This window comes from Ochotona princeps, chromosome 13 (assembly GCF_030435755.1).
Source record: "Ochotona princeps isolate mOchPri1 chromosome 13, mOchPri1.hap1, whole genome shotgun sequence".
NCBI classification, from domain to species: Eukaryota; Metazoa; Chordata; class Mammalia; order Lagomorpha; family Ochotonidae; genus Ochotona; species Ochotona princeps.
The window spans coordinates 48,568,862-48,593,848 of NC_080844.1; the positions used below are offsets into that span (position 1 = coordinate 48,568,862).

Below are 24,987 nucleotides of genomic sequence, written 5' to 3' on the forward strand. Positions count from 1 at the left end.
GACAACAACTTAATGATGAATCAGACACAGTCTGACCCCAGACAGGAAGTCTTCCCTGTACTATGTCTACAGCACCTTTTCTCTGTGACATCAGCTCGGCTTTTAAAAACTGGCATCTGTTTTCTCTCACTAGGCTGCAAGTTCCATCAAGGCATGAACCAGATCTGCTTTTGCTCATCCAGGTATCCCCCCAAGTCTGGGAAGGAAAGATAAGCTGAAGAGAGGGAAGAAAGTAGGAACTTCAGGACATAATATAACCCTGGTTCTCAAAAAACAAATTCTGGGCACTTCAGCCATTGTTTGGGACACCCACATCCCATATCAGAGTGTCTGATTTGAGTCTCAACTCGAAAGCTTCTGATCCAGAACCTGGCTAACATGTCCCATGTCAGGTGGCAAGCTACAGCTCAAGTACCTGAGTCCTGGTCACTCACATGGGAAATGGATGGAGTTCCTGGCTCTGGCCTGGCCCAGCTCTGAGCTGTTAATACACGTCATAGGAGAGAACCAGTGACTGCAAGGTTTTCTCTCTCTCTTTGCCTTTCAAGTAACAGGAAAATGATAAATAAATAATTTGTTTATTAAGATGTATTTATGTATGCATTGTTATTTATTTAAGGATTATTTTTATTTTTATTTTGAAAGGCAGCTATGCTCACCACTATACCACCAACGCCATTTTTATTTTGAAAGGCAGAGTTACAGAGTAGGAAAGACAGAAAGAGACCTTCCATCCATTGTCTCATTCCCCAAACTACTATAAATGCCACAGCTGGGCTGATCTGAAGCCAGGAACAGGAGCTTCTTTTGGGTCTCACAAGTGGGTGTAGGGGCCCAAGGCCTTGAACCGTCCTCTGTCGCTTTCCTACCACAAGCAGAATGCTGGGTCAGAAGTAGAACAACCTGGATCTGTTTTTTTTTTTTTTTTTAATAATGATTACATGGTCGATCAGGGTGGGAAGGATCGAGGTTTAGGGAAAACTGGGTGAATTCATTGCTTCAAAATTTGCTATTTCTTCTTTTTGTTCCTGGGGGAAGGGGAGAAACAAAGGGGGAACCACTCATGACTTTCCACTCATCCCAGTAACCAGGGATGAGGAACCACCATCCCATATCAATCCAGAGTCTCAATGTGTACAAACTCCGAGGATTCTGTCCAAGTGGTTTGGATAGTTCTGAAATGCTGCTGATTTCACTGACCCGAGGATGATGTCACCCTCCCAGTGTCCATTGGCTCCATTCACAGAGATTTTTGCCGTCATCGCTTGTTTGGGGGTAGTTATCCAATTAGTTCTGTTTTTCTGCTACAGCACCAAATGTGTTGCCATATTCTTTTACAATAGGGCCTGTGTCCACTGCTCCACCTTTTTCATTAAGTAGGGCATGTTTTTGCAGGTGAGTTCTAGTACCTGGGTCAAGCGACCCAAGCCCTTTCAGATCCCCCACCCCCAGGGTTCACGACACCAACATCCACCTAAAAGGCAGGTCCCAGGATCTGGGCCAATTAACCCACACTCCACTGGTTCCCCTGTTCCCAGGGCTCAGGAACCCATCCCCCACCACAAGGTGTGCTCCATGTCCTAAGCCTAGCGATCTGAGCCTTGTCAGTTCCCAGGGCCTGGGAAAGCAGTCAAGGATGGCCCAAAGCCTTGGGACTTGCACCAGTGACAGTCCCGGAAGAAGCTCCAGGCTCCTGGCTTCGGATAGTCTCAGTTCCAGTCATTGCGGCCACTTGGGGAGTGAACCTGCAGATGGAAGATCTTTGTCTCTCCCCTTCTCTCTGTAAATCTGCCTTTCCAATAAAAACAAATAAATCTTAAAAAAAAAAAAAAACATATATATTTCCTCAAACTAAAGTGGGAATGTGTGTGGCTCCATGTCTCCAGGTTCCTGGAGACCATGCAGGCATCTTTTTTGTCTGTATTTTTATCTTGTATTTATCTGTCAACCTTAATCCTGGGCCTCATGGGGAGCACACAGGCAGCTGCCTGGTGAGGAGTGCAGGTGGCAAGGGAGGAACGGCATGTAGAGATAAATGAACCTGCTGAGCTCAGCATTCTAGCTTCAGATGAACCTGGCGTGCATGGTGGGCTGGCACTCTGCCCGAGATTTTTCTGCTCTCTTGTCCCCCTGACCCTGTGGCCTCTCTCACTCCCCACGCCCCAGTGGAGTTCCAAGCCCCCTCAGAGAGGACTTTTAAGGCCATGGTCACCTCAAAAGGACACGGTTCTCCTCCAGGCACAAGACCCGCTCCCTTGCCTGGCTCTTGCTCTAGCTGGCTGTCTGGGTGTGTGCCAGAGATTGTGTCATCTCACGGATTTCCAGGCACCTCTCCATGTAGGATGCTTCCTGGGAAGCCATGGAGGGCTTCTGTGCTTGGCATCTTGGTTTGCATAGAGTGGGACTGCATGATGAGAACACGCAGTGGGGTTGGCAGAGAAATGGAAAACCTGAGATCTATAACCAAGCACCTTTCAAATGCTTCCTGGACTCATGGCTGGGAAGCAAAAAGGACAAAGCACAGTTGTCCCCCTCCATGCCAGTTCCGCAGAGGGATAAGTGACAATGTGGATACACACCCTAGGGACAATGGTCTACCTGGGAGGGCCAGGGTCCACCTGGTAGAACTTTGCACAGGCTTCCTGGGTTACATTAAGAGGTGGGACCCAGGGCCTCCTGATGGCTACCTGGCCCCCGCCAGGGACAACAGACACCATTTGAACAAGGAGAAAGAAAACCGGGGATGTATGGCAGGGACCCACACTGGGGCAATCAGCTTACAGGAGAGGACCCAGGGGCCCACCAGTGGGGTGTCCAGGTACACTGCTGTTTTCTGAAAGTCCCAAATAGGTGCCCACCTGGTGCCCACACAGCAGCAAATGGGCACACGATGATGTGCATGGATCAGGTTCCTGAGGACCCACAGGGGTCAGGCAACACGTCACACTGCCTTAAAGCTGCACGTACACATCCTTGTCAGGAGTGGGGGCTTCTAGCAGATGCACAGAGGATCTGTGGACCCCATACAACCCTAAGCCATGAGCTGGTAAGCCCGCTGATGCAACTTTCCCCCAAGCTGCCTCAGTAGGCCTGAGCCTTCCAGGGTTCCAGAGAGGGGCTCAGCCAAAAAGCGTGGGAGTAAAATGTTTCTGAGAGCAAGCCCTGCTGGCCTCAGGCCCACTGCCACCTGCCTCAGGGAGGAGCCCATGACCATCACAGAGTGGCCACCACTAGACAGGCTCTGAGTCTCCAGGCAGCTCAGTATCCTTGCCAGCTGGTGGCACCACATAACTCTCTAGACAACTGAGAGTCAGAAAATATGTGGAGCAGTTCAAAAAATTCTCGTCACAACCCTACTAGGTGGGCACTTGGCACATCTTTATTCTACAGATAAGAACACTGAGCTGAGAAGGGCCCGGTGGGGAGTTACATGGTCACAGACTCACAGTGCCCCCACCTAAGCGTGTAGTCACTTTCCCATACAGGTGTTCAGGAAGCCAAGTTCAGAGGCCACCACTGATGACCAGAGCCAGAGCCAGCAGTTCCACTTGTTCCTCCCCAGAAGTGCCACCCTCTCAAAATCAGCAACCCTGACAAATAGGTCATAGAAACAAATGGATGACGGGGCCAGTGCTGCGGCACAGCACCGTAAGCCTCTGCCTGCGGCTCTGACATACCATATGGTCATTGGCTCGAGTCCTAGCTACACCACTTCCAATCCGGCTCCCTGCTAATGCTCCTGGGAAAAGCAGTGGAAGATGGCCCAAGAGCTTGGACTCCTGAACTCATCTGCGTTTCCCAGAAGAAGCTCCTGGCTTCGAGCTTTGGCTTGGCCCAGTCCTAACTGTTGTGCCAATTTGGGGAGTAAATTAGTGGACTCCTTTCCTTCTCTTTCCCTCTCCCTCTGTAACTCTGCCTTTCAAATAAATAAAATAAATATATTTTTTATCAATGAATGGATGTCACTGAAATGAAAATGAACACAACTAAAAGTCATCATGGCATGCAAAACAATTTATAAAGATGCTGCCATTAGCGCCAAGGTTACATGCCAAAGACCCAGTCCAACTGCTCTGCAAAGCATTTTCGGGGTAGCAATGACCCCTGTGGACCAGAATGACCATGCTTTTGCTCATTCCAAGGCTGGGTTCAGCACCTTGTATAAGTGGCTTCACACTTGTGTCCTGTCTCCACAACAGGAAATGAACCCTCCTGACAAGGGGTAGGGGGCGGCGTTCCTTTCCCATGAGATTTGGCAAAATGGGAGGGGGTAGAGGACAGAGCAGGAGGAAGGAGAAGAAAAGCTCCCATATGTAAATTCCTGGGGCTATTAGCCCCCTTCCAGCTCATCAAGCAGCCCTTTCAAGGTCCCTGTTCCCCGACTGAGTGACTTCCTGTCCAGCACACTGCACCCATTGATGGGGAAGCAGCAGATACCCCCCCCAGTTCAGATTGGAAGGGCCCCAGACACAGAGGGGAACAGGAAGAAGGCAGGAGGGCAGAGAGGGGCTTGTAAATCCATATTCTATGGGATATTCAATCCCATATTGTTGGATTATGAGAGGATTTTTTAAAAAGTTTTATTTTTATTACAAAGTCAGATATACAGAGAGGAGGAGAGACAGAGAGGATGATACTCTGTCCAATGATTCACTCCCCAAGTGAGTGCAACAGTTGGTGCTATGCCGATCTGAAGCCAGGAACCAGGAACTTCCTCCAGGTCTCTCACGTGGGTGCAGGGTCCCAAGGCTTTGGACCATCCTCGACTGCTTTTCAAGGCTACAAGCAGGGAGCTGGATGGGAAGTGGGGCTGCCGGGATTAGAACTGGCACCCATATGGGATCTTGGCGCGTTCAAGGAGAGGACTTTAGCTGCTAGGCCACCTCGCCAGGCCCAAGAGGATTTTTAAGATCCCTCCCTCTGCTCCAGACTCATCCAGGCCCTAAGAGCTCTGACAGGAGCCACAGAGAGAAGCAGGCCAACACCTCAGTTTGGTTCAACTCACCTGCAGGTCAAAGAACTTGCTGTACCTCCGGTAGATGGTCTGAGAGGTGGAGTCGGACCAGGTGACATTGATGATGTACACCTGTGGAAGAAACAAAAGTGCATGTGAGCAGGTGACCAAGGCTGGGCTTCAAGCTTTGTGAGGCATCATTAATCTGACAGTGGAGGCTCCTGGGCCAGGACCACTTTTTCTTGTTTTGTTTTTTTTTTCCTTTCTAAGATTTATTTATTTATATTGGAAAGGTAGATTTACAGAGAGAAGGAGAAAGATCTTCCATTCACTGGTTCATTCCCCAAGTGGCTGCAATGGCTGGAGTTGAGCAGATCCAAAGCCAGGAGCCAGGAAACTCCCTGGGTCTCCCAACATGGGACCAGGGTCCCAAGGCTTTGGGCCATCCTCTACTGCTTTCCCAGACCACAAGCAGGGAGCTGGATGGGAAGTGGAGCAGCAGAGATGCAAACTGGCACCCATATGGGATCTTGGAGGTTGCTAGGTGAAGATGCAGCCACTGAGCCATTATATGGGCCTGGCCTTTTTTCTTATCACATCTGTCATGAATGCACAGTGCAGCACCAGGTACCACCAGGTACACACACTTACACACACACACACGCACACCTAGAAGGGCATTCAGCACAATGCTAAGGATGATGAAAAGGGCAGAATTAAAACAAGTAGTTTTAACTTTGTTCTTTTAATTCATATGTCTTATATAATGAACATAAAAATTAGATCATTATTTTATTTATTTATTTGTACATTTATTTATTTTAATTTATCTATCTATAACTAGCAAATTTCCATTGGTTCTCAAACATTACAGTGAGTGAAACTTCCAGAGGGCCTTTCAAGACCACAGGTGCCTGGGCCCTACTTCCTGAAACTTTGTGGAAGCAGAGAGCTACACTTTGAACATCTGCCAAATACCCATCTGCAGTGGAGCTTTGGATCTCAGGGACCACACACATTTCAGGAGTGTAGACTTCATCTCAGGATCCTGTAGCTTAGGCCTGGAGCAGGTGCTCAGCACGTGCCTCTCTACACTAAACAAGAAGCACACTTGTGGGACATGTCAGCTCAAAGAGGATTTGAAAACGCTTCTAGCAACAAAGGTGTTTCAGGGCCAGGCTAGTACCCCAGGTCCCCACGTGGCATCAGGCTCCATCCAAGAGGCTGTCTCAGGCCACTTTAGAAAGTTCACTTGTATAGGAGGTCACAGGAGGGGAGAACACACACACACGCATCTACAACAACCATAGAATCTGGCCCACTGTTTCTGTCCCTCCTGGGAGAGACCCCTCTTCTAGCCTTGGGGCCACTCTGCTGTACTCTGCCCTGTTGCCCGCTCAGACATCTCCAGGCACACAGTCAAGAAGAACGACACAAGTGCAGCCTGTGCTGTACATCTGTGTTCAGGGGACAGGTGGTGGCTCTGAGTTCCCTTGTGGTGGTTCTGATGTGAGACCATCTATCAGAACCACATGTAGAATTGTGAAAATGTAGATTTCTGGGCCTCTGCCTAGAGATCCTCAAGTTCCCACTCCTCTACCTGTGAAGAGAGTATAACAGCCCACAACAAAGTGAAAAGGAAGAATGCTGGTGGGGGGGAAACCTGCAGACACCTGGGCACTGACCCACCTACTCCCCAGGTGCCAGGAGCAAGGTCTGCATATGGCACTGGTGGGACCAAGGACTTGGATGCTCAATTCATGGACAAGGAAGCTCTTGAATCCCCTCCCTCCTCCCTCCTGTGGCCAAGTTGCAGCAGCAGTCTCTCACCATGGAGGGTTCCCTGCGCCTGAGGAGAGGAGAGGGTCGTAAAACTAGGCCATCAGAGCCCTCTGTGGCCATCTGACCAGGAAGGAGGGAAAATCAGAGGCCATTCCCACCCTTACAAATTCAAAACAAGCTGCTATTATTACAGTGACTATGGATGTGCCAGCCTTTGCTTCACAGCCATGTAAATGTGCATCTTCAACAATAAAGTGTGTAATCACTTCGATCACTAAATACAACAGAATGTCCCTGCATGCTGGCAGAGGGCAAAGCAGGCATGCGCCTCAGCTCCATTGGTCTTCAGCCAGGATGCAGCCACCCTGGCCAGCCCCATGTTGTATATCAAGAAGGGGAGCCTCTGAAACGAGAAGTACTTTGCCCAGGATCACTCAGCTAATGAAGGAGCACAGACCTGATGAGTTTGTTCTCCATACTCTTCACCACACTCGTCTCAATCTATCTCCACTGCTACAACAGAACAGCTGAGACTGAGAAAGTTATCAAAACAAGGCAAGTTCACTTGGCTCATGGTTCTGTGCTAGCATCTGGTGAGGGACAACTATGGCAGAAGGCAGAAGGGTGTGCAAGCAGCACCAAAGATGGGAAATGGGGCCAAACTCTCCGTTTGATCAGAAACCACTGCTGGGGCTGTATTGTGGCACAGCATATTGAGCAGCCATCTGCAACACTGGCATCCCATAGGAGTTCCAGTTCAAGTCTTGGCTGTTCCAGTTCCAATCCAGCTCTCTTGTAATGTTCCTGCTTAGGCCCTTGTCACTCACCTGGGAGACCTGGATGGAGTTCCAGGCTCCTGGATTTGGCCTGGCCCTCACCTGGCTGTTGCAGCTATCTGGGGAAAGACCCAGTAGACGAAAGCTTCTCAAGTTCTCTCTCTCTGTCACTTATGATTTTTATATGTTGCTCTGCCTGTGAAATAATTTAATCACTGGGGGAAAAAGTGAGAAACCCACAGCTACGATTATGGCACCAATCCAATCATGAATTCGGGACCCTCCTGGCCTAGTCACCTCTGAAAGGTCCCGTCCCCTAACACTTTTACAAAGGCAACTGCATTTATTATTATTATTTTTTGAAAGGCAAAGAAGGACCTTTCAGCTCTGCTATGCCCCAAATGCCCACAACAGCCAAAGCTGAAACTCAATTCACGTGGTGGGGGCCTGATGACTTGAGCCGTCACCCACTGCCTGGCATTGTTTAGAAGCAGGAAGCTGGGCTGGTACAGAGAGGGGCTCCCTGATACACCCAGAGGTGTGGGCATGCTAAGGAGTAACGTAAGCTCTGCTTCACATGCCCCTCCTGGCTATTCAATCTCAGCGTGTGTTTTGAAGGAGCCCTTCACACCGGGGCATTGGGCCATTTGCCTCTGTGTAAATTTAGGCATGTGGCTACTGCAATCTGAATCTTTGTTAAGGACTGAACAGCACCTTCTTTGAATGCAGCTTTAGGTGGTCTGAAAGTGAGGGGAATACAGGGGACAAATGGCAGGTCGGAGAACCTGAGACCAGCAACTGTCAGGACTCAGGACCCAGTCAGACCAATCACTAGGAATGCTACAAAACCAGGCTTCTCACGGAGAAGACCCTCACACTCTGGGGTTTTCATGGAGGTTACAGTCCTACTATTCCCCCTGCTGACTCCCAGCCTCCCAGCTCTGTCTCCCTCTCTCTCATCTCTGCCTGCATCCCCAACTCCCACAGGTCCCTGTGTAGGGAAGAGATGCTGCTTTTGAATTCGGTGCTGCCTCTGCTCTGGCAGCTGAACACCAGGAGGCCCAAGTTGCACGCCTCTCCCCAGAGACAGCAAGCTTGCCCTTGCCTGTGGGCACTTAGGGGCCTTTCTCCTGAGCTAGTCAAGGAGAGCCTGGAGGAGGTGTTTCACTGGGGATTAACACCCACCCTCATCTTCCCTGCAAATTAGGAGCTTCCTTTCACCTCCCAGAGAATTCAGCACAGGCTCACAGCCTCCCTCCTTGTAGCCCAGAGGAGCCATAGGAACCCAGGGCCCAGGGCCCTGACCCCAGTAGGGCCAGGAGTCGGCAGGGTCTTACTCTCAAAATCCTCTTTACTGGCCATGAATGCTTAGCACAGTCTCTCAAGCCCTGGGATTCATCTTCTGCCCAATGTGCATCAGGGCTGCCAGGCCTGGCGTGATCCTGAGAGGTATGTGCTCCCCTACAGGTGACCAAGCCAAGAGGACTGCCCAAGCTCCGGATACCCAGCCTGGGTTATTGCACACAGCAGCACAGCCTTCCCAGTGTGGGCAGGTACCTAGCCCTTTGCTCTTCAGAATTACTGCAATAGACACAGTGAGTCATTTCTACCAGAGACAGGCCCTCTGGAGAACCAGCATGAGGGAAGGGGTAAAAGAGCCGTCAGGGAGTTACCCAGCCTGGATGTGGCCTTGCAGCCGCCCAAGGAGCACTTCTTTCCTTGTTAGGCAAAACAGAACTCCTCCATTTGCTATGTCCTCAGCAAGTAGGTAGGAGCAAGACTCAGGCCTGGGTGGGGTTAATGCAGAGGGAATGCACGCCCATCCCCACATTCAGGAACTTGTCCTGCTGAATAGTCTAAATCCTGGTTAGAAGCCTCCCTAGAGACAAGGCCAGAGTTAGGAGCGCAGTGGCCAGGCCCTTGGCTCTTGATCTGGTAGGAGGTTCATCTACCTTCTTTCAAACCTCACACATCCTAGATTTTCGCTCAGGATGGAGGACACACATAACATTAGCCTGGCCCTAGTTTCTGTGGAAGTTCAGAGATAAACCATGGAGACAGAGCAGGTGCCGGGACGGGACACAGGGCAGAGGTCACTTGAGGAAGCCAGCTCTGTTTACCGAGGCTGCGTCAGGGGCCCAGATAAGCTCTGCTCCAGCCTGGGCAGCAGCCTAGATAACATTACCCAGCAGCTGGGTCTCAAGAAAGGCTTAGCAATTAAACATCCTGCTTCCAAATACTTCACTTGCGATCAGGTTTCCCGGGTGGAGTTTCCCTTCCTTCTGGATTTAACCCCCCGGATTCTGTTTCCACACCCCCGGCCTCTGTGGGCAGATGGCAGGCCTCTGTGAAGCCGCCGGCCTGCCTGGGGTAGTCCCAAAGAGGAGACAGAGTCTTCCAAAGGCAGTTGGGGAGGGGAATAGCTCCCTGGGAGACAGACAGGCAACTTCTGTCTGGAAGCCCAGCCCCAGGCCTTGTCCTTGTCCAAGCAGTCTGTCCAATTCAGGGCTATAGTCGGCGCTCAGCTCAGGAGTCCACCAGCAGGGGCTGAGTCACTTAAAGTTGCCTTTCTAGTAGAGTGTTCTTGTCCTCTCTGAACTATGCTCCTCCCCACAAGGAAATGGCCTTGAGGCCAATCTGATGTGCAGCTGTTGCAAAGCACCAAGTAGGAGGCCAAGGCTGTGCTAGGATCTGGGCTATGACCCAGGAGCAAACGTGCACCTAGCCGTTCCTGGGAGGTCCCAGGACCTGCCCCACATATTAAAGTGCCAGTAAGTACCTGTCGCTCTCTGTGCGGACAGAAAATATGAGAGGCGGAGTAGCTTTGCTAGAGGGAATCTTATATTTCCAGAGCGCTGCAGCTTGGTTTGCTGCGGAAGGACTTGTTTTCCCTGGACCCATGCCAGCAGCTCCTGGCCCCTGGCCAAGTGGAAACTCAATGGCAATCTTCCTTCACCTGCTCACACCACTAGGTGGCTAAGTCTAGGCCCACTGCATAGAGCTGGGCAAGTCTTTCACTGCCCAAAGATTGCCTAGCCCAGGGGACATGTACAGGGGACCTCTAACCCTTGCTGCACCTGGGTCCAAAGAGTCGTCTTATTCTTAATGCACTCGGCACCTTGTTTCCAGAGTCCTTGAAGTCACAGGAATTCCTCAGAACCAAGCTCATTACCATCCCCAAATCTTCTGTAGTCTTAGGACGGAGGTACATCCATGTCTGGGACTCAGTGTTAAAGCCTAAGTCCCCCAAAAGCAGAATGAATATAATCCAATGGCTTACAGGGAGTTTATACTGGGGACATGATCACCACCCTGGCTTCCTGCCAAAAAAACAAACAAACAAACAAATAAACACCCATGTCAAGTTCTTCCCCAAGAAGCTAATGGCAGCCCATCTTAGATGCCAGCCAGCCAACCAACCCTAGCCTCCAAAAGTGTTCCATTTACTAAGTTCTATCATGGCGGCTGGGATAAAGAGCATGGCCACACCGGTTCTCTAGATCCAGACCACCCAGCAGGGCAGAGGACTCTAGGGCTGCTGTTTCCATTGCAAGTGGCCACAGCAAACATTTCCTGGTCTCCCTGCTGTGGCTCTGCTGAGTTCCCTTGTGTGAAAGATTCCCCCCTCCATCAGGAAAGCCCCCCCAGAGTCCTAGAACCTGAGACAGGCTAGCAAGTCTGTGCTTCAGTCCCTGGATTTGCATCATTCGCTCTGCCTTTGCCAATCACAGTGCTTGATGCCTGCTGTGTCACTCTTTCTTGAACACAGCTGAGTCCCTCTCCCTCCCTATCAACACATTCTGTCCACTTCTTCACCCATGAGGCTCACACGAGACCTGCCAGGCTAGCGCTACTCAGTGAGCCAAGACCCAAGGAGGTGACCTAACAGCATACTTGAAGATTGCCCCCCCCCCATCTCCCCAAGGAGCAAATCACCAGTGGCCAAGATGCAGAATATAAACACATCTGGTTCGGTGCAAGGATCTTTGTCAGCCCCAAACCCTGCCAGTGAAATAAAATTCCATAATCTGTGGTGGCTGTGTGGCTTGAGCTCTGTGCTCAGCCTGGGAATCCTGCAGGTGTGGTCTTGCTCCGAATCCAACTCCTCCTCCAGGGGCTGAGCCTCCTGCTCAGGCTAGAGAGGCAAGAGGGACGGGGAAACACGGCCCCCTCGCTCGGACACACACTCTAACGCGACTACAGGGCTACTGGCCAGGCAGCAGAATCTTTTGAAGCCGTGGTCCACCTTCCTCCAGGCTTGCTCCTTTTGGACCTCATGTTTGCAGAGTAGTCTCAGTAAACACAGTGAGAATGAGTCCCAGAAAGATTCTGGTAGTGGTGGGGACATGTGCCCGCTCAAGATCCCTGACAGACCCACACATGCATGATACAGGAGCACCATTGCAGCTCCAGCTAAATGAGCCATCTCCTGGGGGAACCAGAGGCTTGGAGGAGGAGAGAGCCAGCTGCCTCCAATGCTCCATCAGGCATTCTTCCAGGGGGTGGCTGAACCTATCCCGCTGGGTGCTGCCTTTGCGTCCAGGTATCACAGCCCTCCGCTATTAAATCAGGGTGGTGTAGGGAGCACACGCAAGCAAGAGGGCCTGTAGGAAGCCTTCTTATGTCTTAAATGCCTCCACTGAAGACTCAGAAAACTGAGAGTAACAGTAGGTATCTCTTAGAGGCTCCCTTGGGAGCTCTGCGAGTTACCCCTTCATTAGAACAGAAGCTCCCTGAAGGCAACCAGAGCATCCTAATGCCCAGCTCAATACCATCCTTGCACAAGTGAGGAAGAAAAGCAATGAGCCATTATCAGATGGGTGCTCATGAAACCTGGTTAGGCACCATGTTAAAGGCAGGATCTCTAAGCTCTTCCAGCTTGGCAGAGCAAAATTCCTGCTCACCAATCAAGCAAGGCCTGTGTGAGACACAGGGATGGGGAATCCTTATGGTGTGAGGCATGACCAAGAAGCTCAGCCTGTGTTAGGGTTTGGAATGGAGCTGCCCATGACACATGATGATGCGCTCGTGCCCTGGGTGCTTAGCATAGGGCTTGGCACATGGGAAGTAACCAATGCAATCAGCTCTCAGACACCCAGAGAGCGGAAGTGGGGACTTGTCTCTGTAGGTGGAAATAGGAAAGCAATAGGAAGTGGCATGTGGGCACACCTGTGCGCGCGTGCACACACACACACACACGCACACACACAGCAGTGGTGGGACCACTAGTAACAACAAGCCTGGCCTGGAAAAGCAGAAGAGCTGGGAGAACAATGACTGTCACCAGGAGCACCTGCATGCATGAGGGATGGCTGTGCTGTGGTCACCCCCTCTGGGGTGGAAGACTTTCTTTTTTCAGGCTTCCTGGAGGGAAAACGGGTGCATAAGCTAGAGCTCCTAGGACTCCCAAACCTGCATGGACCCAAAAGAAGCCCACTTCTTTTTTTCAAAGAGCTATTCTTGGAATCCCCAGAAACAGAACAGCTGCACAAAGGGTATCCTGTCCCAAGCCCTGGCTTACGTGCATGCTGGAATTCTTCAGCAGTCACAAGAACCAAGATAAGCACTTCATCCAGATGGGCTTATAGTCATTCTGTGAGGAAGGAATTGTCACTGCCTCCAGGGGTCCCTGATCTACCTCCAGGTCCCATCTAGAACAAGTGACAAAGCTCAGCCTGCAATATGGCCACTCACTCCAGATCTGGCTCACTTCATCCTCTTTTGTGGATTTTTTAAAAAGATTTATTTATTTTTATTGGAAAGAGACTTATAGAGAGAAGGAGAAAAAAATCCTCCATCTGTTAGCTCACTCCTCAAGCGGCCACAAGGGCTGGAATTGAGCTGATCTGAAGCCAGAAGACAGGAGCTTCTTCTGAGTCTCCCATGCTGGCACAGGATCCTAAAGCCTTGGGCCACCCTCTACTGCTTTCCCAGGCCATAAGCAGGGAGCTGGATGTCAAGTGAAACAGCTGGAACATGGATCGGTGTCCATATGGAATCCTGGGCGAGCAAGGAGAGGACTTTAGCCACTAGTTATTGTGCCTGTCCCGACTTCATCCTCTTTCATGATCACATCAGATGGCCTTGAACCAGACTGCCAGGGTCCGCCCTAGGGGCTGAATCTGCTGCTGTACCCATTGGCTGCCTCCAGTATGAGTGCTCCATGACCGAGGAACAACATCACTGAGGAAACAAGTCGGGGGAGCTCAGGATGTGGGCTAGTGCTTTGTGTTGCAGGGTTTACAATCTCAGAACTGCTCTGAGCTTCCACCTTGCATCTGTTAAATGGGAGAGTAACACCACCTCACTATGACAGTGAATGACATCTTCTCACAAACTCTGATTTTTCATAAATGTGACTTCTCATTTTGTTCCCTGCTTTTGAGGTGCCTGGTGTAGTCTATGCTTTAAGAACATCAGTCACTTTCCCTAGAAGGTTCTGGAGGCATCAACTGGCACCATGTCTGTAAAGAAACCTGCTCTGGGTTTCGAGAGTTCTGGGCATGGCACTCACTGGGCATTTTGCAGAACACAGGAAGGCATGCGCCTGGACCTTTGTACCGCCTCCTGCCAACCTGGCCTCCACTCTCTGGCCCAGTGCCAGTACTCACAGCAAACAAGCGTGACCACCTTGAGCTGGCAGGTGCTCCAGTGGAGAGGCTGTGGACAGACTTGGGGAATGCCCAGGAGCCAGAAAGAGTGGCAATGTGCCAGGCTGGGGATGAGGCTTAGCCTGTGCTGGAAACTAAGTCCAGATACACACTGACCCTTGGGGGTACAGTCCTGGATACTTGTAGAAAATGCAGCCTCTGCTGAGCTACCCAAAGAAAGAAGCTCCTGGCCTTGTCAGGGACTTACAAATAGCTCACCGAGCGCCTGAAAGGGGGCCCCTGGCTCCACACACTGCTGACTCCATAGGCACTAGCCCCGCTGATCCTGACACGCACATCCTGGAGTCACACCCAGGAGGGCACAGCGAAGGTTAACACACACAGCTCGGGTTCCTCTTCCTGGGGCAACATAGCAGCCCAGGGCTGGGGGTGGGGAGGTGGAGGCCAGAGGCCAGTGGCCACCCCACACGCAGCCTGCAAGGGAAGTGACCCCACTGCTTCCTTGCCACCATCTGAAGCATTCAGGCCTTCCTCTGTGCTGTGCTCAGCAAAGCATAGCTTCTGACCCAGGGCAAAGAGCTTTCACTAGGAATTCTGCTGCTGGATGCAGACTGGCTCAATCTTTCCAGACAGCATTCTGGCAATTTCTTTGTATCTGAAAGGAACATCACCTGCTGCTTGATACGGTGTGCATTAGCAGCAAACTGGAATTGGGAATAGAACAGGGACACAAACCCAGGCACTCTGAAGACACAGCAAGTGGCTGCACCCAATGCTTGCCTCAATTTTAGCAATTTCTATGCCCCAAACTTGCATTCTGTTTGACTCAGCAATGTGGCTCCCAAGAACTTATTCCCACATACACATGCATGTGTGTATGTGTGTCTTGTGAATGCATATGAAACTGTCCAATGCATCAAAAAATAAGAAACATGGATTGCTAATTTATATTTTTAGAAGGTAAAATAAATTTTGGCTTATACACCTGTCAAAGGTAAGGTGGAACCTTCTGTGTTGCTGTGGGCAGATGTGTGCAATATCCTGAGAAAAGGGAAACAAAAAACAACAACAGATTACAAAACAGCTATATATGAAGAGACAATCAGAAGGAAACAAAACCAGCTATATATAAAGTGATTACATTGATTTTGGGGTGCATGTGTACTATAGACTTGTGTATCTACACAGTTGAAAGAAAAACAGAATTGGTCTTGTGGCACAACACGTTAAACTTCCGTCTGAAAGGGTAACATTCCATAAGAGTGCCAGTTCAAGTCCTGGCTGCTCCACTTCCCTTCTGGCTCCCTCTCATGTGCCTGGGAAAGCAATGGAGGACAGCGCAAGGCCTTGGGTCCACGCACCCACGTGGTAGACCCAGATGAAGCTCCTGGTTCCTGGCTTTAGTCTGGCTCAGTCATGGCTCTTGTGGCCATTTGGGGAGTGAACCAGTGGATGGAAGATCTCTTTCTCGCTCTCCAGCCACAACCAACTCCCCTACCCCCATCTCTGTAGCTATGCCTCTCAGATAAATAAAGAAAAATAAAGGAAGAAAAACATCAACCCAGAAACAATGATTACGGAGGGGGAAGAGGGATAGAGAGAACAGAAACAGGCAAAAAGTTCACTTTCTATTTCACACAAGTCTATATTGTTTCCTTTCTTTTACATGTGCATGGCTTTCAAAGCTTAATACAAAATGTTCCTTTTTAAAAACAGCTCTGTCCTAGCCTGTCCTCCTGCTCCTGACCACTCTGTTGACCTCCAGTGTTAGCTCCCTTTTGTGGAGCTGGAAGGAACATCAAGTTCAATGCTGAATTCTGCATGCCAAGGTCTCCATCGCTGACTGCACTTTACAATCACCAATAGTGCTCTAAAAGTGCCACTGCCCAGGCCCTCCCCACATTTTCCATCATAGTCTTGGAAGGTGGGGTGAACCTTGGAGGTTTTAGAAGAGCTTCCAGGGCAAGTCTCCTGATTGTTACAGGGTTGAGAGAGACTCGACTGAACCAACCCTGAACAGACCACCAAATCAGCTGAAAGGAAAAAGAAAAGCAAAACACCTCTTTAGATGTTATCTTTAGAAAGGAATAGTATAACTTGTACCAGAAGGACTCGGCTCTGCCTTCAGGAGGCATGACTGCACTTGGAGTATTCCTCCACATTCTGCCTGTAGTTTGGGGATTTATCAGCTCAAATGAGGAAAAGAAAACAAGAAGACTTGGGCTCATGAGCTTTAAGCCATGGCTATGCATGAGCTTTCTTTGGCAGCCCCTACGTGCATGCCCTCAAGGCCATGGGCCTACATCAGGGGCTGGGCAGGTCAGAGCCTAGCCCTTCTCAGTTCCGGGGAAACAGCTGAAACAACTAGAGGTGCAAAAGCACATAATAGCTGGTGGCAGAGATAATCAAAAGGTGTAGTTCAAATACAGCTGTGCCAATTGGAAGGCTGTGAGAAATGAGCACAAGTTACAGGAAGACAGATCCTTGTCCCTCAGGAAGAACATTCCAGCCACTAGAACTGGCCAAGGACAAGAGGGGCTGTCCCATGAAGTAATGGGATTACAGGAGCAGGAGAAGTGTGACCAAGGGAAAAGTACCTGCAACATTGCTAGAAGATGTGTTACCTTGCAGCCCTCCGAGTTCGAACTCTAAAAGCAAAACTCTAGTAGCAAAACTCTCTGAGAATACAAGGGCTTGTTTGTTTGTTTGTTTGTTTAAAGGAAAGGGAGGTTTCTTTCTCTCAAAAAGCATAACCTGAGCACCAACTAAGTGGTGAGCTAGCCAGGATCTGTGGTCGTGGAGCTGACCTAGACAACAACATGCAAGAGAACACACAAGATTGTTTTGGACTGACCAATAGTGTGGCACATGGAGATAACTGTGGACCAGACTACAAGCTCAGACTGATGGTTAGGGAAGGGCTTCTCTGGGGTGAGATGATTGATCTAGGACTTAAATGCAGAAGCTAAAAATGCTTGCCAACTCAGGAGGTGTTTGAGATCTCAAGACAAAATTAGCAGGAAGCCCTAATTACCCTACGGACAAAAAATTAGCTCAAAGGGATCAGACACCTAAATGTGAGAGACAAAAATTATAGGAAGTCTTAGAAGGAAACATAACAAATCTTCATGATGTGGGATTAGTCAGTGGTTTCTAATGACACCAAAAGTACATTAAGCAAAGAAAACCAGATACACTGGACTTCCTATTTTTTGGGGGGGATTCCAAAGGACATTAGCAATAAAGTACAATGACAATACACAGGACGGGACAGCATATTTTCAAATTATATAGCAGACACAGGACTTGTATTTAGAATTTATGAAGAACATATGTTGTGTAGGCAGTGTAATAATACAATGCAGCCTCAGAAAAGAAGGAGCTCTTACCACTTGCAACAACATGAATGAACCTGGGAGACACTATGCTGAGCCAAATAATCCAAATGGACAAGAATACCCCATGATCTCAGTTATATAAACAACCTCAAAAAGTCAAATAGATAGAGGCAGAACACGGTCACTATGGGTAGGGAGGCAGAGGAAAAGGGAGTAAGGTGGTCAAACAGTGCCAAGTTACAGTTCTGTGAGATGGATGGTTTTGGAGAGTTCATGGACAGCTTGAACGCTTAAGAATGCTGACCTGGGGAAGGGTGTTGTGGTACAGTAGATGACGCCACCACTTGGGACGCCAGCATCCGTAACGGAACATCCCCTGAGCCCAGGCCACCACACAGATTCCAGCCTCCTGCTGATGATCTTGGGAAGCAACAGATGACAGTTCTGGATCCAGGCTTGTTTCTTCAGCCTGGCCCAGCCCTATCTGACGTGGGCATTTGGGAGATGAACCGTGGCTGGAAGTGTACTTTCAGATAGATGAAAATAAACAGTAAAAAAAATAGTTCTGGATTATATACTGGAAACTTAGTATGGCAGCAGATTTCAGGTGTTCTCATTACACACACATAAACACAAAGATAACCGAATAAGGAACAAGATGGGTATGTTAATTGGCTTGACCATAGTAATCAGTTCATTATATATATATATATATATATATATATATATATATATATATATCACATTTACATCTTAAATATATATGTGTGCATATATTTTTAAAAATCTCACAATTCAATATCAAAAAAAGATACATAGCCTAGTGTAAAAATGGACAAGGAATCTGGGTAGACTTTTCTCCAGAAAAGATACACAAATGACCAGTAAGCATTTGCAAAGATGTTCATCATGGAAACATACATCAAGTCACAGTGAAATATCACAACACATCCACTGCAACAGCTATAATCAGACAGATAACAAGGACTGGCAGAGATGTAGATAACTTGGAACCTCCATACATTGCTCGGAGGAATGCAAAATAGTTCAGCCACTTTGAACGGCTTATCAGTTCCTCAACTGGTAACACATAGAGTCACTATATGACTCAACGATTCCATGCTGAGGTCTTCACCCTAGGAGCGAGTTTTTTCCAGGTCTCCCATAGGGATGATGCAGGGTCCCAAGGTTTTGCGCCATCCTCTATTGCTTTCCCAGGCCACAAGTGGGGAGCCCAGCAGACTTTAAATGCACTTGAAACACATTAGACTCGTTTCTAATAGTGTTGACTAGTCTCATGTGCTTTTTTGAGTGCTGCATTCAAAGAGAACAATAGAACTGCTGAATGACTGTGCCTCTCTATGATCAGAAAGTCAAAAAATTGGAAGCTGTGGGACGGGGGTGGGGGCCTGGTGTGATGGCTCAGTTGGCTAAATCCTCCCCTTGCAAATGCCAGCATCCCATAAGAGTACCGGTTATTGTCCCGGTTGCTCCACTTCCAATCCTGCTCCCCGCTTGTGGCCTGGGAAAGCAATAGAGGATGGCCCAAAGCTTTGGGACCCTGCATCATCCCTATGGGAGACCTGGGAAAAACTCCCAGCTCCTAGCTTTGGATTGGCTCAGCTCTGGCTATTGCAGTCACTTGGAGAATGGACCAGTGGATGCAAGACTTTTATCTAGATCTCTCCTTCTCTCTATAAATCTGCTTTTCCACTTAAAAACAATTGGAAGTTGAGCAATGGCAGGTAGTCTGTAGAGACAATGTGGATAGGTGGTTTCCTAGATATGGCCTACCTAGGGGGTGTTGTAACGTTGTGGCATTGTGGCATTGTGGGGAAACAGGAAATGACTACTCATGGCATTTCTTTTTCAGATGCTAACAATGTTCTAAAATTGCCTGTGGTGGATGGTTCTACATAGCTATGAATCAGTGAAAAATCCCCTGAGTCATGGATTTTACATGGATGAATTGTATGGCCAGCGAATTGTAATTCAACAAAGCTAATATTAAAAGTTAGGCAAGGGGTGGACATGGCAATGCAGTTGGTTAGTCTGCTGTCTAGAATACCTGACCTCATATCAGAGTGCCTGGGGAAGGATCCTGCCTCTTATTCAGAACAAGCTTCCTGCTAATGAACCCAGGAGCAGCAGATGGTCCAAGTACTTGAATCCTAGTCATCCACAGGAGAGACCCAGAAGGAGATCCTGGCTCCTGGCTTCTACCTGGTCTAGCCCCAGTAGCTGCAAGCATTTGTAGAGTGAACCAGTAGATGGAAGATCTCTCTCTTTCTGTCTCTCCTTCTATATCATTGTGCCTTTCAAATAAATACATATATTGTAAACCTTTTAGACCTGCCTCACTCTTTCAAGTTCCAGTAAAGACTCACAGTCTCCTATAAGCCTCCCAGGAGCCTCCCAGGATTGCAGCAGCCTCAGGTGCTCCCTCTGTGCTTCAGCTGCTGTATAGATATGGTGTGGATAGAAACTCAACCAAATCCATCACGCCTGGAGCAACACCATGTTGGTGTGGATAGGGATTGGATTATGTCCATCAAGCCCAGAGCAATACCATGCTGATCTGCAACCTCCTGGCTGCCAGTCAACAATGCTGGCACACAGTCCAGGCACTTACCTGGTAAAAGAAAAAAAAAACAGACTTTATAAAGAACATGCTTGCTCTTCCAGGTGCATCAAGAACAAACAGAGTTCTCTTCTACTAAGAATGGATGCCTGAAACACTCCACTCTCTGCCTAGAATTCGCTGGCCCCAGCAGACCCTGGCATGTGGTCAACATTTCCCAATCAAGCAGCAAAACTGGGAACACCATCAGCTCCTGTTTGGCTTCTAGAATAAAGAAACTGCACCTAAAAGGCGCAATCCCTGTTCTGATACTGGGAGAGCCTGGGACCAGGGAAAACCGCTGCTCTGCAAACCTGTTCTTCTACCCATGGTCCTGGCCCTGGAGTGTGGCTCTGTACCCCCTCCTTCTATCAGATCTCACTCATCCTGTGCCCTTGTCCAGGCCTCAGGGGGCACCCTGCCTCCTAGTCCTCTGCTCTGTTCCAGGTACCTGTAAGCATAGCCCTAACTTTCTACACTGCAGAGCCAGGCAGTCTACTTCCTGCATGTCCAGATCTGTCCTCAACTGGGTCACAACATCCTCAAAAGCAAACACCTGATCCCATGCCCCTTGTCTCCTCTACTGTATCCAGTCACACTGAGTGTGGGGCAGGGCTTCAACAAGGCCATCCAGTTTGGTGCAGTACAGGAGTGCTTCCTACATGCCAAACTATGCACTAGATGCTGGCTATACAAAGTCTAATAAAATCCTGTGCTGGTCACTTGGGGGGGGCTGTGGATTTTGGGGTTCCCATGGTAAAGGCATGGCCATGTTAGGTTGGTGGCTGCACGTGCATCTGGGGGCGTCCCCCAGGCTGGTTCAGGAGGGCGTCTCAATCCATTTTTCTGTGGCTGTAACCGAATACCTAAGCTTGGACCGTTTATAAAGCAACGACGTTTACTTTGGCTCACGGTTTCCCCCCTGGAAAATCCAAAAGCATGATGGTGGCTCCTGGGGAGGGCTTTGAATTGCACTATACCCTGATGGACAGGTGCTGGGGCAGGGGGCCACAGTGAGGAGGACACAAATGTAACCTGGCCACAGAACAGCCCACTGTCTTGAGGAGTAACCCAGCTCCTGAGAGAGGTACCCCACTCTGATGAGAAGGACACAGATCCTGCTTTTCCACCCAACTCCCTCTCCCCCTCAACTAACATTGTGATGGCAATCAAATGCCCACACTGAGTTTCAGAGGAGACAGAGCACATTGAAAACCCAGCAGAAGACTTCCCAGAGAAGGTGATTTTGGAGAAAGGTGGGTGGAGGTGAGGATTGTAGTGGCTGGGAAGGATGGGATGTCCTAGGCAGAAGATGGGGTACAGACAAGGGTTGGGGTGGGAGGAGCATGAAGGAGACTGAGCTCTAGCATGTGAAGCTGGGGTGGGTGTTGCTGCAGTCCGGAGCCCCAGGGAGGGAGCAGCAGGTGAGTTACCAGTCCTAGCTTTAAGGTGTGAGGGGATGATAGAGGCAGGAAAGAGGAGGCGGTGGGAGGGGGAAGAGGCAGGGGCTCAAGGCCAGCTGAGGGGGCTCTCAGGCAGTAGAGCGTGGGGTTGGAGAGAAAAGGAAAGCAGTGTTGGGAGGCCAAAGAACCCCAGGAGGGAACAGCAAGGTTGAAGGGCGCAGAGGAGGCAAGGGACAGGCACAGCAGTGCAACCAGGCTTGGGGATGAGAGAATGCAGGTGGCCACCGGCATGGGGCTCCTGACAGAGGAAGGGGCTCTAGGCAGGAGGCTGCAAGCAGGGGACATTTAGAGGTTAAGCAATCCCAGCTGAAGGCATCCAGGTGCCCAGGTGGAGATCAGTCAGGAAGCCCTGGAGACAGACACCAGGGTAGGTGAGGGGTCAGCTCAAGCAGCCACTGAGCCCAAAGACCCTGAGCATGGGAATGTCAGCAACTCCGGAGAAAGGAGAGGGACAAAGCGCTAAAAGTCTGCATTTCATGCTCCATTCACTCCCATGCACCAGATCCGAGGGCAAACCATTCAAACCTCCCTCCCTCTCTCAAACTTGGCTGAGACTCAGAGCCAGTGGGACGAGGGAGTGGGAGCACCAAGACACGTGTACTGAGCCCCCAGCTCCTTCCTCTCGGCCCCTTGCTGCCATGGGACCAGAGGGAAACCTGCTCTCTGCCAATTCCAGGATGTCATTTTCTCCCAGTTCCTTCTAGGATGGCAGTTGGGATGTGCAAAGCTGGTTGGAGAAGAGCCCTGTGTAGCGGCCAGGGCAGCCTGCCAGGGGCAGCATGTGGCCGGGCTTCCCACCTCGACTCCCCAATCCCTCATCAGACCAAGGCTTGGAGATGAGAGGAAAAACGTGCAACTAGCTCACCGCCCCCAAAGTCACGTCATCCAAGCACTCCCTTGGGGAGGGCGGCCCCCACCCTCTGACCTCAGCCTGTTTCACTTGGCCAGCACCCACTCTCAAGGAACGGGGCCCCCTCCCCATGCCCTTGCTCACACCCAGGGCAGTGAAGGGAAAGGCGATAGCTATAACCTTCCCACCAAAGCCCCAAGTCAGGATTGCCCCACTCAGAGCAAGGCCAGGGCACTGGGCCAGAACACTGGGACCCCTGCCATCACTGGCCAAGTGGAATCCCCTCCCCCTAGGCATCAACCAAGGGGTCAAGCCTGGGGGGAAAGACAAAAAAAGCCCCATGAGTGCTGCCAAACAGACTGGGGTACTAAGATCTCAGAAAAGTTACCTAATTCCTCTGAGTCTCCACTTTCTTGGCTATACAGTGAGGGTCATAAGAGGACACGCCTAGATGGTCTGAGTGAGGATAAAATAAGAGAACACACACAAAAGTGCTGAGCACACATCTGCCCCAGCAAACGCACAATGCATGCTCGCAGAGCCTGTTTTCAAAACATAATGTGAAAGGCAGTAATAGAGGGGAAGGGACACACACACACTTTCCATGCTCTGATTCACTTATGGCCAGGGCTGAGCCAAACTAAAGCAAGGAAGCAGAAGCCTCGTCCATGTCATGTCTCCCACATAGGCGGCAGGAGCCTAAGCACTTAGGTCATCTCCCATCACTTTTCACAGGCACATTAGCAGGGAACTGGATTAGAAGTGAAGCAGTGGGGACTCAAAGCACTGCTTATTTGGAATGCTAACACTGCAGGTGGTGACTTAACCCACAGTGCCACAATGCCAGCCCCAGCTAACAGAATCTTCCTGGATTTCTGAGAATTCTCATGGTGCTGCCCAGAGAAGCACATGTTTCTCACCTTCACAGTCCCCACCAACGTCCCACATATGAATGTGTTGGTTTTATTTCATGTTTCTCATTTGAATTTTTATTATAGGAAGTATTCCTCTTGTGGAACAGACAATGGATCTCTGGACATTCTGCACATGACACACAAAGATCACTTGAGTGAAGCTGCTTTTGGTATTAAGAACACAGATCCTAAGCAAAAAAAAGGTGCTTCCGTGGAGGTATGGCTCCCAGTCTCTTAGCCCCTTCAGGAATGCCCAGCTCTCCCATAGCCAGGCACACACAAGTTCTTCCCTGGTGTCTGCCATGGCTGCTCCACTCCCCTAATTCTGTAAGCTCAACACCAAGCCTCTGCTCAGCCGTTCATCACGTAAGCTTAGTCTTACAGAGTGAGGATGGATCACTCCCTAATAGATCAACAATTTCATACCTGTTGATATGGAGAACCCCTAGAAAAGTTAGAGCCAGTAGAGGGTGATCCTCCCCAGCACAGATGAAGATGTGTATTTGCAACTCATGACTGAGAGAGATTAAGACCACTCATGTTCCCAACCCCATGGCAGGTAGTCCTTTTCCCACAGAGCAAACCTCTCCATCCAAAGCAACGAGCTATACCACCCACCAGAAAACCACAAACAGGTCAAGAACATCAACAGGCATTTGCCTGACAAACAGCTAGTCCATCCAAGAGAAGACACTCAGCCTCCTGTGTAATGAAACAAAGCCCATGTGCCACTCAATGACATTATTGTTCTTCCATCCCAACTGGCAAAATCACTCAAGTTTGCTAAGACCCAGTACTGACAGAATTACAAACAGCCACGTCTCAGTCTCGGCAGGAGGGAGGCAGAGTCTTCAGGAAGACCTTAGCCAGCACACATCAACAGAGAAATACAAACTCTTGAACCCACACTGCCCAACCCATCTCGGGGAGCACGTTGTCACACAACACAACACAATCAAGTTCCAGGGCTAAAGGTGCCTCTGGCAGGATGCCCTGGGTTGTTCTAAGACTCCTCCCAACAAAGACTGCTGCCACTCCACTCTGTCCCCAAGTAAGACAAGTCCAAGTTTGCCATTAGGGATACTTTACCTTGGGCAGAGTAAGGTACAGAAGTTTCTACCCATTTCAGGGCTTTACATGAGCCTTTGGGGCACTGCTGGCTTTGATCACATCTGGCCTTGACAGGGGTAGGAGCATCATGCTGGCCAGCACCACAATTTCGTGGCATCTGAGAAAGGCACAGAAGCCATGTGAGAGCAAGGTCCCTGTGCTTGAGGTGACCATGCATAACTAGGCTCAAACAACAGCTACACAAGTCCTGGGAATGCTGAGCTGAAGTTCAGAGATTGGATGCCATGTGTCCAAGGTCACACATCTGGAACTGGGTAGAGAGCTTGGATCCAGACCTCATAACAGAATCTCATGCTAGGATTGCTCTTGGAAGAGCCTGAGGGGGTGCCCCATGAGTCCCCCTGGAGTGGGAGATGGGAGGAGACTTCAGTGCAGGCTGGGGTGCAGGCAGGAGAGGTGCAGGCAGGGGATGGTCCTACAAGGGACAGCCATACACAGGTAGGTAGCAGCTCTCCAGGCCTCACTCACCCTCACAGAGTTGTGACAAAGAACATCTTTGCACCCAGTCCTTCCTGCTGATTCCCGGGATGAGGCATACAGGCTTGTCC

At 49.8% G+C, this 24,987-nt stretch overlaps 1 protein-coding gene across 4 annotated transcripts in view; it reads right to left on the reverse strand.

Annotated features, from left to right (window-relative positions):
• Nucleotides 1–24,987, reverse strand: part of SH3PXD2A (SH3 and PX domains 2A) — a 199,755-nt gene that overhangs the window by 139,896 nt on the left and 34,872 nt on the right. For all 4 annotated transcript variants that reach the window (XM_058671921.1, XM_058671919.1, XM_058671920.1 and 1 more), the window contains exon 2: nt 5,006–5,086. In XM_058671921.1, the coding sequence (XP_058527904.1) occupies nt 5,006–5,086 (81 nt within the window). The remainder of the gene's footprint in view (nt 1–5,005; nt 5,087–24,987) is intronic.